The sequence below is a fragment of the Coregonus clupeaformis genome, chromosome 15, assembly GCF_020615455.1.
Source record: "Coregonus clupeaformis isolate EN_2021a chromosome 15, ASM2061545v1, whole genome shotgun sequence".
Lineage (NCBI taxonomy): Eukaryota > Metazoa > Chordata > Actinopteri > Salmoniformes > Salmonidae > Coregonus > Coregonus clupeaformis.
This window is the reverse complement of record NC_059206.1, coordinates 58,452,418-58,467,911: the sequence shown is the minus strand read 5'-3', so window position 1 is coordinate 58,467,911 and position 15,494 is coordinate 58,452,418. Positions and strand designations below refer to the sequence as shown.

The 15,494-nt window shown below is 43.5% G+C and overlaps 1 protein-coding gene across 1 annotated transcript in view; it reads right to left on the bottom strand.

Annotated features, from left to right (window-relative positions):
• The window catches only part of sec16a (SEC16 homolog A, endoplasmic reticulum export factor), a 79,181-nt gene that overhangs the window by 43,168 nt on the left and 20,519 nt on the right, over positions 1-15,494 (bottom strand). Inside the window, exons 5-11 of the mRNA XM_045225220.1 lie at positions 14,443-14,614; positions 12,183-12,381; positions 11,827-12,010; positions 11,409-11,551; positions 10,217-10,278; positions 9,794-9,932; positions 231-473 (exon numbers count right to left, since the gene is read on the bottom strand). Of these exons, the coding sequence (XP_045081155.1) occupies positions 231-473; positions 9,794-9,932; positions 10,217-10,278; positions 11,409-11,551; positions 11,827-12,010; positions 12,183-12,381; positions 14,443-14,614 (1,142 nt within the window). The remainder of the gene's footprint in view (positions 1-230; positions 474-9,793; positions 9,933-10,216; positions 10,279-11,408; positions 11,552-11,826; positions 12,011-12,182; positions 12,382-14,442; positions 14,615-15,494) is intronic.

The following is a 15,494-nucleotide window of genomic DNA, read 5'->3' as shown; positions in this document are numbered from 1 at the left end:
AAATACTTTCTAAATATACCCTAAATGGGTTAACTAAGTTCCCATACAATCACGTTGTTCTGCAATTTTATCCTGCTTTGCACTGCATTTTGGAAGTAATTAAAGTTCTCATTCGATTCTGCAACAATCTCACGATGCATGTTTTTCACATTGTCTCCTAAAAAGATGCATTTCCTCCTACTCTCCCCCTTAACATAAACCAGTAAATTCAAGGTAGATGGCATTCAAACCTTCTTGCGACCAAATAGCAGCAGTTCCCTGAAGCGCTCCGTTTCCTTGCCGACGTTCTCGGGGACAATCATGAAGGTGTCTGATAGGAGGGACAGTGGTCCCGTCCCAGGCTCCTCCTCGGCCCGCGCCAGTGGCTCGTTGTTGAAGTCAATCAGGTTGGCCTCATTAGGCGACTTGCCCGGCAACCACACTGAGCGATGCTCCTTCAGCAACAGATCAGCTATGTCTGTCCCAACCACGGTCTGAGAGAAAGGGAGAGAGAGGGAAGATCGAGGAAGAGGGAGAAAGAGGTTTGTTTAGATATAGGTCTACACCACAGTCATTACCAAAATTATTGGCACCCTTTATTAAGATGAGCAAAAAATACTATAAAAATAATAAAAACATATTTTACACTAATACAATTGCTCAAAGAAAATAATTTGTTTGCCAAAAACCTGGTTGCCTCTGCCAGGTGGCTGAAACTTGGCCGCAAGTTGATCTTCCAGCAAGACAATTACCCCATGCTAGGGCTGGGCTATATGACCTAAAAATCATCTTGATTCTTTCAAACTTATGGGTGGGTCACAATATATATCTCAATTTTGTTCTACTTTCTAAGCTTTGTTGCACAATTAATGGTCAATACACTACATTTCTAACGGTCAGGAATATTCGAATGCCACGCGCGTCAGAAACTGAGCATACATTTTCCACAACATGTTCATTGATACTCGCGTTTTAGTAAGGTCTGCTTTGTTCTACATTTTGAGTTGAGACAGAAAAAGGGTATCGTTAGAAAGGTTAAGTTCTCATCTATTACAGAAAAATTATGTGGAAGTGTTTCTATGTCCATATGACGATTGTTGGACCAAACCTCAAATGCAAATGGCGAGTTTAAACTGCTTGTTGTCAGAGAGTTACGTTACAGCCTTACTCTAAAATTGATTAAATTGTTTTTGCCCCCCCTCAATCAATCAATCTACACACAATACCCCATAATGACAAGGCAAAAACAGATTTTTAGAAATGATTACATTTACATTAGTATTCAGACCCTTTACTCAGTACTTTGTTAAAGCACCTTCGGCAGCGATTACAACCTAGACCAGGGGTGTCAAACTCATTTTAGCTCAGGGGCCACATGGAGGAAAATCTATTCCCAAGTGGGCCGGACCGGTAAAATCATGGTATATATAACTTAAAAACAACAACTTCAGATTGTTTTCTTTGTTTTAATACTATCAATATAAAACAAAGCTGGAGCCTGAGGACAGTGTGTCCAAAATAGTACAAGCACAACATCACTATTAATCATAAAACACCTGAAGTTTATTTGAAAATTCTAAAGAAAAAGAACACACAAACACACAATGCCTCAGTGATTCAAATAACCGTTTCACAGATCACAGAACTATATCAGGGTGTCATTTCTCAGGCAGAAATGTAGATACAAATAATGAAATCCTGTTCCCCAAACAAGTGCAAGAACCACAGAGTCAAGAATAGGTTAAATATACAAATAAAATAAAATCAATTAAAAACAATAGCACATCAACATAAAAACATATAAACATAAAGCTGGAGCCTGAGGACAGTGTGTCCAAAAGCACAACATCACTATTAATCATAAAACACCTCAAGTTATTTGAAATTCTGAGGACAAACAACACACAAACACACAACGCCTCAGTGATTCACAGAAGTATATCACAGATCACAGAACTATATCAGGGTGTCTCATGCAGCACTTTAAGTGGGGTTGCATAGTTTATTTGACTCCTGATACCTGGCATCTTTTAGCTTTCACCAGCGCATCAATATCAGGCGTCACATCCTGAGTGGCAGCCAACTTCAGGATGTGATTCAAGTGCTTGTGCGTGAGCCTTGAGCGCAGCTTTGTTTTATTTATGCTCATTACAGAGAACTTGCTCACAAAGATATGTGGTTCCAAACATACACAACAGTTTTGCAGCGAGGGCTGTCAAGTTGGGGTAACCTGGCAAGAGATTCTGATAAAATGTGTCCAAGCCAGCTGCGGCAAATTTGCCCTTCAAATCCGAGTCACACTGCATGTCTATTATTTCAAGTTGGATGCTGACGGGCAGATGAGAGGGATTCACGGTGAATGGCGAACAAAAAACTTTTAAGTCTTTCTCCAGTTCACCAAAAATCTGAAAGCGTTGCTCAAACTCCCTTAACAGTCCCGTTATTTTATCTTTGAACCGCTTCATGTCTGCCACATGTTGGGTCGCGCACACATTTTTCAGACAGGGGAAGTGAGCTGCATCACCACCGGCGAGTTGCGTCTCCCACAATGACAGCGTCAACTTGAAAGAACGTATGCTGTCATAATACTGCGTGGCAACTTTGCGCCCTTGCAGCTGTTTGTTCAAGTTATTCAGGTGCTCTGTAACATCCACCATAAATGCAAGGTCCTGCATCCATTCTGCGGAATTAAATTCTAACACTGGTTTGCCCCTTTCTTCCATGAACTGTTCAATTTCTTCTCGTAAATCAAAGAAACGCCTCAGCACAGCACCTCGGCTTAACCATCTTACCTCAGTGTGGTATGGCAGGCCATAGATGTGGTCTTTCTCTCTGAGAAGGCTGTCAAACTGACGGTGATTCAGGCTTCTGGATCGGATTAAATTAACAGTTTGGATGACCACCTTCATGACGTTATCTATCTTTAATGACTTGCAACACAAAGCCTCCTGGTGCAAAATACAGTGAAATGTCCAAAAATCACGTCCTCCATTTGCAGATTGCACTTTCTCTCTGAACTTTGTCACAACGCCTGCTTTTTTCCCGATAATTGAGGGCGCACCATCTGTAGCCAGGCTGACAGCGCGGGACCAGTCCACTCCGACCCTGTCCAGCGCGCCGACGAGTGCAGTGAAAATATCAGCTGCTGTCGTTGTATCTGTCATCGGCACCAACTCCACGAACTCCTCTGTGACGGTCAATGTGTCATCAACTCCGCGGATGAAAATGGCCAGTTGTGCAACATCTGTAATGTCCGTGCTTTCATCAATTGCAACCGAAAACGCAATAAATGACTTTACTTTTTGCTTCAACTGGCTGTCCAAATCCACTGAAAGATCAGAAATCCTGTCTGCAACTGTGTTTCTTGTCAGGCTGATATTTGCAAAAGCCTGGTGCTTTTCAGGGCACACAATCTCTGCTGCCTTCATCATGCATGTTTTTACAAATTCACCCTCACTAAATGGTTTTGAAGCCACTGCGATTTCATTAGCAATGAGGTAGCTAGCTTTCACTGCAGCGTCACTGATGTCTTGGCTGTGAGTTAACAGACTGCTGTTTCTTCAGACCCACCAACAGTTCATTCACCTTCTCTCTTCTCCGCTGTCCTTGAAAGTTGTCATATTTGTCGGCATGAAGACTCACATAGTGGCGACGAAGGTTATATTCTTTCAGCACTGCAACATGCTGTGAACACACCAAACATACAGCTTTCCCATTCAATTCCGTGAATAAATAGAAGGATGACAATTTTTCTTGGAACACTCTGCACTCTGCGTCCACTTTTCTCTTTTTTGACAGAGACATATTGGGGCAATGAGGGCGCCAAAGCACATAATGTTAAAAGTAGAAGCCGTAATAAATATCGCGGGCAAAACAAAGTAGCTCATCCGGACTGGCTGCACTTGCTTGACCTATTTGCTCTGCCCCGGTATAAACAGTTTGCTTGCTTAACACAATTGCTATTGCGCCATCCAGTGGACACAATTGGAACAGCAGTTTATTTTATTGAAAAATTGCAGCTCATTTTTATACTTTACAAAATCATCTCGCGGGCCGGATTAAACCCGTTTGCGGGCCTGATCCGGCCCGCGGGCCGGACGTTTGACACCCCTGGCCTAGACTGTTCTTGGGTATGACACATGCTTGGCACACCTGTATTTGGGGAGTTTCTCTCATTCTTCTCTGCAGATCCTCTCAAGCTCTGTCAGGTTGGATGGGGAGCTTCGCTGCACAGCTATTTTCAGGTCTCTCCAGAGATGTTCGATCGGGTTCTGGCTGGGCCACTCAAGGACATTCAGAGACTTGTCCCGAAGCCACTTCTGCATTGTCTTGGCTGTGCGCTTAGGGTCGCTGTCCTGTTGGAAGGTGTCCTGAGGTCCTGAGCGCACTGGAGCAGGTTTTCATCAAGATCTCTCTGTACTTTGCTCTGTTTATCGTTCCCTTGATCCTGGCTAGTCTCCCAGTCCCTGCCGCTGAAAAACATCCCCACAGCATGATGCTGCCACCACCATTCTTCACCGTAGGGATGGTGCCTGGTTTCCTCCAAACGTGACGCTTGGCATTCAGGCCAAAAAGTTCAATCTTGGATTCATCAGACCAGAGAATCTTGTTTATCATGGTCTGATAGTCCTTTAGGTGCCTTTTGGCAAACTCCAAGTGGGCTGTCATGTTCCTTTTACTGAGTGGCTTCCGTCTGGTCACTCTACCATAAAGGCCTTGATTGGTGGAGGGCTGCAGAGATGGTTGTCCTTCTGGAAGGTTCTCCCATCTCCACAGAGCAACTCTGGAGCTCTGTCACCCAAGTGACCATCGGGTTCTTGGTCACCTCCCTGACCAAGGCCCTTCTCCCCGATTGCGCAGTTTGGCCAGGCGGACAATTCTAGGAAGAGTCTTGGTGGTTCCAAACTTCTTCCATTTAAGAATGATGGAGGCCACTGTGTTGTTGGGGACCTTCAATGCTGCAGACATTTTTTCATACCCTTCCCCAGATCTGTGCCGACACAATCCTGTCTCTGAGCTCTATGGAGAATTCCTTCGACCTCATGTCTTGGTTTTTGCTCTGACATGCACTGTCAACTGTGGGAGCTTATATAGACATGTGTGCCTTTCCAAATCATGTCCAACCAATATAATTTACCACAGGTGGACTCCAATCAAGTTGTAGAAACATCTCAAGGATGATCAATGGAAACAGAATGCACCCGAGCTCAATTTCGAGTCTCATAGAAAAGGTTCAGAATACTTACGTAAATAAGGTATCTGTTTTTTATTTGTAATACATTTGCAAAAACTTCTAAAAAACTGTTTTCGCTTTGTCATTATGGGGTATTGTGTGTAGATCAGGTGTGCCCAACCTTCTTTGATGTGAGATCTACTTTTTCATTTGCCAGCCTGATGAGATCTACCAGTCTCTAAATCTAAACCAACCAACAAAATGTATGAAACGCAACACACCACTGAGTATGGACCTGCCGCTATGATACCTATTTGATACCCAAATATAATGTGGACCAATAACATGTTTTCCACAAATAAGTGCAACTAATTTCATTTCCTACCTTAGTGTGACTTTTGGCATTGGGTGGAGGCAAGTAGTTTTTCATAGTCAGCTTGTTGCAAGTCTCATACAGGCCACAAGGTGGTCATCAGTCATAGTACAGTCGTGGTCAAAAGTTTTGAGAATGACACAAGTATTGGTCTTCACAAAGTTCGCTGCTTCAGTGTTATGAGATATTTTTGTCAGATGTTACTATGGTATACTGAAGTATAATTACAAGCATTCCATAAGTGTCAAAGGCTTTTATTGACAATTACATTAAGTTTATGCAAAGAGTCAATATTTGCAGTGTTGACCCTTCTTTTTCAAGACCTCTGCAATCCGCCCTGGCATGCTGTCAATTAACTTCTGGGCCACATCCTGACTGATGGCAGCCCATTCTTGCATAATCAATGCTTAGAGTTTGTCAGAATTTGTGGGTTTTTGTTTGTCCACCCGCCTCTTGAGGATCGACCACAAGTTCTCAAATGGGATTAAGGTCTGGGGAGTTTCCTGGCCATGGACCCAAAATTTCGATGTTTTGTTCCCCGAGCCACTTAGCTATCACTTTTGCCTTATGGCAAGGTGCTCCATCATGCTGGAAAAGGCATTGGTCATCACCAAACTGTTCTTGGATGGTTGGGAGAAGTTGCTCTCGGAGGATGTGTTGGTACCATTCTTTATTCATGGCCGTGTTCTTAGGCAAAATTGTGAGTGAGCCCACTCCCTTGGCTGAGAAGCAACCCCACACATGAATGGTCTCAGGATGCTTTACTGTTGGCATGACACAGGACTGATGGTAGCGCTGATGGTAGCCCCAGTCCTCAGCAGTCCAATCCCTGTACCTTTTGCAGAATATCAGTCTGTCCGTGATGTTTTTCCTGGAGAGAAGTGGCTTCTTTGCTGCCCTTCTTGACACCAGGCCATCCTCCAAAAGTCTTCGCCTCACTGTGCGTGCAGATGCTCTCAAACCTGCCTGCTGCCATTCCTGAGCAAGCTCTGCACTGGTGGTGCCCCGATCCCGCAGCTGAATCAATTTTAGGAGACGGTCCTAGCGCTTGCTGGACTTTCTTGGGCACCCTGACGCCTTCTTCACAACAATTGAACCTCTCTCCTTGAAGTTCTTGATGATCCGATAAATGGTTGATTTAGGTCCAATCTTACTAGCAGCAATATCCTTGCCTGTGAAGCCCTTTTTGTGCAAAGCAATGATGACGGCACGTGTTTCCTTGCAGGTAACCATGGTTAACAGAGGAAGAACAATGATTTCAAGCACCACCCTCCTTTTAAATCTTCCAGTCTGTTATTCTAACTCAATCACCATGATGGAGTGATCTCCAGCCTTGTCCTCGTCAACACTCACCTGTGTTAACGAGAGAATCACTGACATGATGGCAGCTGGTCCTTTTGTGGCAGGGCTGAAATGCAGTGGAATTTTTTGGGGGGGATTAAGTTCATTTTCATGGCAAAGAGGGACTTTGCAATTAATTGCAATTCATCTTATCACTCTTCATCACATTCTGGAGTATATGCAAATTGCCATCATCAAAACTGAGGCAGCAGACTTTGTGAAAATTAGTATTTGTGTCATTCTCAAAACTTGACCACGACTGTAGATCTGTACTTGGACTTTATTATCTTCATGTGAGAAAATGTAGACTCACAAAGGTAGGTTGATCCAAAAAGGGCTGATAAGTTGAGAGCACATCTTCTTATGTTGGGATACTTCTCCTCTAGCAGTAGCTCCCAGAACTCTTACTTCATCTCAGTGGTTGCCCTGGATTTCAGCTGAATGTCATTTTGAAGTGTGAGAATTTCAGTTTCTGCTATAGTTGTGTCCAACTGAGAAAGTGATCCCATTTTGGAGGCAATGACTTCCACATTTATGTCTGTGCCAAACGGAAAGCACGTAAGTGGCAATAGGCTCAAGTGATGCAAAGTCAGTGAAACGACTGTCAAACTCAGATAAGATGCTCTGGACTTGCTCCACGTAACGTGCACTGTCAAGTTGTGCTGTATCCTTGCCCTGACGTTCAAGTTCTGAACGCATGTGTTGAAAGAAGTGCAGGTCCTTACATTGCAGCTTTCTTGTGAGCAGTTGTAGTTTGCATTTAAAAGTGTTCACAGAGCTGATCATGTCGATTACGGTTGCCTTTTCTTTGCAGCTCTACATTCAATTCATTAAGAATGTAAGTTAGGTCAGTGAGAAAAGCTACATCCAGGAGCCACTGTGTCCTCTAGCTGAGCATATTCTGCATGTTTGGAGACCTTGAAAAACTCCTTGATTTCAGGCAACAACTAACTGAATCTCCCTAAAAATGTACCTCGGCTCAGCCACCGCACATCCGTGTGCAGCAGCAGGTCTGTGTGCTCCGCTTCAGTCTCTTGTAAGTGAGCGCAAAATAGCTTCCGCTGTAGGCTTCTTGCTCGAATAGAACACACAATCTTCATCGCAACATCCATCACCTCTTTCATGTTTAACATCTTCCCGCACAAAGCTTGCTGATGAATTACGCAGTGATAACTAAGAAAGTCCGGGAAAGAATAATCTCGTTTGTACAATGCAACAAACCCACTAATGCGGCCTACCATAGCAGGCGCCGCATCGGTAGTAATGGAGACAAGCTTACAAAAGGGAAGTTGGAATTTGCTAGCAAACTCCATAAAAAGCATACAAAATATATTGTATGTCCTTTCAGTGGCAAAATGGCGAGTAGTTCCTCCTTTGTACTCATGTTGTCAAATACCATTCTGATGAAAATGCATAACTGTGCCACATCTACCATTTCTGTGGACTCTTCAAACTGGAGGGAATAATACTCGCAGTTGTCGATATCCTTCTTCAGTTGATCCTCGAGGTTCTCCGCTATTCCCTCACATCTTCTTGTCACCATATTTCTGGACAACTGAATGTTATTCTTAAAATCCACAAACAGCGAGTCTGCAGCCTCAATAAATGCTTCTTTGATAATCTCTGTAGCTCAGCTGGTAGAGCACGGCGCTTGTAACGCCAAGGTAGTGGGTTTGATCCCCTGGACCACCCATACACAAAAAATGTATGCACGCATGACTGTAAGTCGCTTTGGATAAAAGCGTCTGCTAAATGGCTTTTCTTTTTTTTCTTTTTAACAACTTTTTATGCTTAGCAAGAACGTGACTCACACGATAAGATGCTATGGTTGCCGCCTTCCCTTTGGTCACAGGCCTTATGAAAATGGACTGCTGCACTGCCAGTTGATTGTTTAGTTCTTGTACCTTTCTTCTTCGTAATTCAGTCTTTGCTGGAAAATCTCTTTCTTGGGTTTTGTGTGTGGTTTTAAAATGTCGTTCTATGTTACCTTTCTTTGGAATAGCGATGCTATTATGGCAGATGAGGCACACACATTTTGAGTTTGACATGACGAAAAAATTATCCTCCTCCCATTCCTTGTGAAAATGATACGTTTTCTGTTTTTTGTATCCTTCCCTTCACTCATTATTGCTGCTGTCCACCACACAATTTAAGAACTAATCTGGCTACAAAGTTAGCTAGCTAGCTACCTGCCTGGCATCACCGTGACCTCGACTTGGAGTTGGCGGGCGGCATCTAACCGCACTAAGTAGGCATACGTCAATAAGTGGGCAGGGACTGGTCATATTTTATGTAAATCACGTGACTTTTCAGACATTGCTGTGAATGGAGGACTGTCGAACATTAAAACATAAAGAGATTATAGGCATTGATTTGTGTGGCTGAATTTGTGTAGATGTATAATCATCTCACGATCGACTGGCAAGCACTCCGCGATCGACCAGTAGATCGCGATCGACTGGTTGGGCACCCCTGGTGTAGATTGATGAGGAAATTAATTAATTTAATCCATTTTTGAATAAGGCAGTAACGTAACAAAATGTGGAAAAAGGGAAGGGGTCTGCATACTTTCAGAATGCACTGTACACACAAGTATGTCTGATGCAACGGTCTGTGTATGCTCGATGCAACGGTCTATAACAGGGTTATTTAAATCCAACCCTTAAAGGTCCAGATATATTGCTGGTTTTCTGTTTTGCCTGATAATGGCACCCACCTGGTGTCCCAGGTCTAAATCAGTCCCTAATTAGAAGGGAAGAATATAAAAAAAAGCAGTGGAACTGGCTTCAAGGTCCAAATTTGAATTTGAAGGGTCTATACCATGTTTATCTTTTTGTTGTTGTCTTTTAATGCATCTGTAATAAACAGACATTGAAACTATATATATAATCTAAGAGTCTTGTCCCACCTCCGACCACCAGTCTTACCCCGTTCTGCCTACACAGCAGCACGATGAAGTCCCAGAGGAGGGCAGCCGAGTCCTTGTCCAGGAGGTCGTTGTTGCGGGCACACTCCAGGCCTTTGTTCTGGGAGAACTTTATCACGTCGACCTTGTGAGTCTCCTCCCTGTGAGAAGTAACACACAGCTTGTTTGAGGGAACCAGTTTGAGCAAGGCGAGGCACAGAATTGCTCATTTTGATCACAGAATTTGGGATACAAGTTGATTTGTAGATCAATCCTTCTGCATAGTCCGCCTGCAATGTAATCAATCTCACACAGACCGACAAGCAGGTAGAACACGTAGCTAAGCAGTTGGGGTTAGAGACTAGCTAGGATCTAGCCTAATCTTTATCTCATCCTAGGAGACTAGGCATTAGGGGTTAAGGGTGAAAGGTCAAAGCGCTCTTACTTCAAAAGCGGTCCGGGGAAGGAGCGCAGCTCGGACTGGTCTGGTGTGTCCTGCAGCATCGTCTGTAGGAAGAACAAGAGATGTTCGAGAATTACACTTCAAAAGGACATTTAATGGTCATACTTTCACAATCTAATCAAATTGTGTTTTTTCCTATGGTGGATAATAAAACAATGACTTTGTTTAGCATCTGTATTGCCTAATCTATAACAGCCTAGTTTATTAGCTGTGCAAAATGGCTGTCCTGCGTACTTACGTCACAAAAATACACACAAGTGTGCAGGTCAAAATCTGTAACACGATGCAACTACGCAAGAAAGCAATTTTGCGTAGCTAATGGCGTACTTGCGTTGCGTACTTACGTCGGGTATAAAATATGCTATATACAGAATTCAGCTGTGGTAAATCCTTCATGCATGTTCAGTTCTGTATCCGTCTGATGATACATGAGCTGCAAGTGAACCGCCATCTCCTCTAGTCATTGCCAATCTCAGTCCATTCGTATCCTTACACCCATGTGCTAAAATGCTGATCGTTCCTCACACCTTCTCACAACAATCAATGACAGACCCCCAGTTAAGGATGTCTTACACAGACTAGCTGACTCATCAGAAGCATCAACACCACCGAAGCAGACGGTGAAACACCAGGGCCATGTTCAGCACCTAGCTGACCTAAAGTAAGTAAGAGCCCATAGCACAACTACCTACTACATCAGGGGTATTCAAATCAGACCCTGAAGGATCCAGAGTACTGCTGGTTTTCTGTTCTACCTGATAATTAATTGCACCCACTTGGTGTTCCAGGTCTAAATCAGTCCTTGATTAGAGAGGAAGAATGAAAATCAGCAGTGTTACTGGCTTCAAGGTCCAGATTTGAATTTGCCTGAACTACAACATTCTTCTCAGGTTATTTATGCTGTATTGAAGATGTCAACCTCATTATGGCCAACACACTTCACAAGCTGCTTAGTGGACATCCCATCACCTCCCTGTGTATTTAAAGATTGACATCACATGGATATTACCATGGGATATTATTGACACAAAGCCACACCCGTACTTCAAATATTTGTTTGAATCCCAGTATGGATTTATTATTTCCAGTGCTCTTTGAAACGCTATCGGTGACGATTGAATTCCGGCCTCAGCCGATCAGAAGGCTGGGTTGTGGGTTGGGTTCACAGGGTTACCTCCATGTTGTGGATCTCCACTAGAGCAGGCTGGCCGGCCGAGGGGAGGTTGGGCAGGACCTGGATCAGCTGACCCCCTGGCCCGAAGCGGGCACAGCGGTGGGATACCGAGTACTTCTCTGGAGTAACGGGACGAGGAGGAGCTGGGGGGGAGAGGGAGAACTTTATCAACAATCCAAAATCTGAACAGACTGAACATTCTGTTCCAATTTCCACTACTCAGGACTGTGACGAGCACAATCGAGACAAATCAGAGGGGAAAAGGCTACAAGCCATTTCAAGAATCAGATAAGGTCAGCAATCAGGAAAATCCCCAGATCAGTCAGAATCACTCATCGGACTCAACACCTACTGGTTCTTTCTTCTATTCTGCAAACCAGAAATGACAAATGAATGTTACCAGTAACAATGTTCTTACGCTGCTCAGCGGCAACCCAGGTGCTGTCGTCTGCCTGGTAGCCCGAGGTGTAGGGGTACTGGCTGAAGCTCTGTCCGGGGTCCGTCTGCTCTGGGTATTGTCCATAGGAGTAGTCCACAGGCAGGGTAGACACAGTGGGGTCGTAAACCGCTGTCAGGTCAGGCTGGGACCTATACACCTCGCTCTACAGGGCAGAGGGGGGTACATTAGTTAATATTTTGGATGGTTTGAAGAAACTACAACACAAAAGTGATTCACACACAGATGTGATGACCCACACTAAAAACAAAGAAAAAAGTACCAACACTGGGAGGAAATTAAGACAGTCTTTCTCAAATCCATATAGACACACAAACCTGTTGTGAGCGGGAGCTAAAGCTGCTGCGTCGGCTGCGATGGCTTTGGGAGCTGTGTAGACTGTGGGCCGACTGTTCGCTGTGGACGCTCCGTCTGTCAAAATCGTCCCTGTACGGGTCCCTCTGCCGCCGGTAGTCATCGTCAAAACTGGCATCGTAACCAGGATAGTAGCGCCACTGGTCGTCATAGCCATGTGGCCTACACACAGAAACTCCATTAGAACTAGACTTGGCCATGTTAGGCGGCACAACAATCATCACACTGGGGGGCGATTACTAACGCTGAGATTGGAATGCAGAACAATCATTTCAGGGCTGGTCTCTCATTAAAGGGGTAGTTCACCCCAAAAGTTAGGAGGTGGTGGCAGTGGCTAAGTAAACAAACCTAACCCATGGAATGCACCATGTCCTTGTCCATACAGTGAGGAGAAAAAAAGTATTTGATCCCCTGCTGATTTTGCACGTTTGCCCACTGACAAAGAAATGATCAGTCTATAATTTTAAAGGTAGGTTTATTTGAACAGTGAGAGACAGAATAACAACAAAAAAATCCAGAAAAACGCATGTCAAAAATGTTATAAATTGATTTGCATTTTAATGAGGGAAATAAGTATTTGACCCCCTCTCAATCAGAAAGATTTCTGGCTCCCAGGTGTCTTTTATACAGGTAACGAGCTGAGATTAGGAGCACACTCTTAAAGGGAGTGCTCCTAATCTCAGCTTGTTACCTGTATAAAAAGACACCTGTCCACAGAAGCAATCAATCAATCAATCAGATTCCAAACTCTCCACCATGGCCAAGACCAAAGAGCTCTCCAAGGATGTCAGGGACAAGATTGTAGACCTACACAAGGCTGGAATGGGCTACAAGACCATTGCCAAGCAGCTTGGTGAGAAGGTGACAACAGTTGGTGCGATTATTCGCAAATGGAAGAAACACAAAATAACTGTCAATCTCCCTCGGCCTGGGGCTCCATGCAAGATCTCACCTCGTGGAGTTGCAATGATCATGAGAATGGTGAGGAATCAGCCCAGAACTACACGGGAGGATCTTGTCAATGATCTCAAGGCAGCTGGGATCATCGTCACCAAGAAAACAATTGGTAACACACTAAGCCGTGAAGGACTGAAATTCTGCAGCGCCCGCAAGGTCCCCCTGCTCAAGAAATATACAGGGCCGTCTGAAGTTTGCCAATGAACATCTGAATGATTCAGAGGAGAACTGAGTGAAAGTGTTGTGGTCAGATGAGACCAAAATCGAGCTCTTTGGCATCAAAAGAGTGGCTCAAGAAGAAGCACATTAAGGTCCTGGAGTGGCCTAGCCAGTCTCCAGACCTTAATCCCATACAAAATCTGTGGAGGGAGCTGAAGGGTCGAGTTGCCAAACGTCAGCCTCAAAACCTTAATGACTTGGAGAAGATCTGCAAAGAGGAGTGGAACAAAATCCCTCCTGAGATGTGTGCAAACCTGGTGGCCAACTACAAGAAACATCTGACCTCTGTGATTGCCAACAAGGGTTTTGCTACCAAGTACTAAGTCATGTTTTGCAGAGGGGTCAAATACTTATTTCCCTCATTAAAATGCAAATCAATTTATAACATTTTTGACATGCATTTTTCTGGATTTTTTTGTTGTTATTCTGTCTCTCACTGTTCAAATAAACCTACCATTAAAATTATAGACTGATCATGTCTTTGTCAGTGGGCAAACATACAAAATCAGCAGGGGATCAAATACTTTTTTCCCTTACAAGGTAAAGAAACAAATATGTAATTTTGTAATTCAGGTGAACCATCCCTTCAACATAAATATGTCAAACTTTTATTAGAAAGTTAGAGTTTAGCCCACAATCATTACCACAACAGAGAACAGAAATCACAATATAGACAACAGCCATCGAAGTAGAAATGCTGGACTTTTGAATTCAGTCATTCTTGCTCCTGTAGTGTGTGATGGATGTTACAAGTTGGTTGTGGATGAGGCGAGTTAAGCTAAATACCAAATGTAAACCACTATGACTGAGCATCTGGAAGTGCTAATCAATCAAGTGCTAATTAATCCATAGTCTGGTTTAGTGGTAGCACTTCTAACTCCGGACCACACATTGCCCCTTGCGGCATGGTTTCAAACCCTGCCTGCACCTTCATTCTGTATTCCTCTACCCATTTGTTTTTCCCTATCATTAGTGACATTATATCTCAATGAAAAAATGACCCAGAATATATATTTTTACAACAATCAAGGCTGTATAACCGAATACCTGGCGGTGGCGGCAGGGTACTGCTGGGTGGGCTGCTGGTTGTAGTAGGCAGCCTCCCTGCCCCGGTAGGCCTCAGGGTTGTAGTTGTACCAGTAGTTCTGGTCATAGTAGTCTCTGTAGCGGGGGTCGTAAGCGCCTGCTGAAGCATTGTAGCCCTCCCACCTGCTCCGGTCTGAACAAACACAGAGACCAGTGGAGACCATCAGGATTACGTCAACGTTAGCTACACTCCATTAGAGTTCTTATTATTATATCATTGTTGTTGCAATTAATCCTGATGTTTACTGTATTTATATTGTCAATTATGTATGTATATTTTGTATGTTGACTTTGTGTCTGTATTCTGTTTGTACATTGTCTATTGCTGGCAGCACCTATTCACTAAGGGCCCGATTCAGAAGAAATGTACGCCTTTCCTACGTACTTCTCCGTAGTTGGTATTCAGATCTTATGCAGGTGCGTAACGGGCTTTCCAGGCGTGGTTCCCTATTGTGCGCTGAATACATTTTATTAAACCGCTGAAAACCCTCCCACTTGCTGGACAACAGATTTTCTCATGGAGTTTTCATTCAATAGGGTTTTCAGTACATTTATCTAAAGCCATCCCTTTAAATTTGGTGTACCTTTAATTAGAATTTTCTCAACAGACTCACTAGAATATATGGAGAGAACGGTTCAGAATATTAGGGATCAATGAAAGAAAGCGATGTAAATACACACATATTTTCTCCTTTTCAGCACCAATTGGTAGATTTTAAAATATTCAGATCTTGTAAATAATTTTGTATTAGGAAAGTATTGATGAATAATACAAATAAATAACGGTTTGGAGAGCCTTTACGCATGAAATATATTGGTGAATAAAAAATTGTGGTTTGATTTATCCTGAAAGTTGCCATATTCAAATAGTTCAATCCATGAAATATTAGAAGGTTAAAAAGTGTACGATAGGTGTTGAACTGTAGTCCTATAAATCTACCCTAATAATTCTCACTAATCATGGAATTGTGATGACAACGGTCCAGTCGTCGTGAACCGTGCGCCAGGCTCCA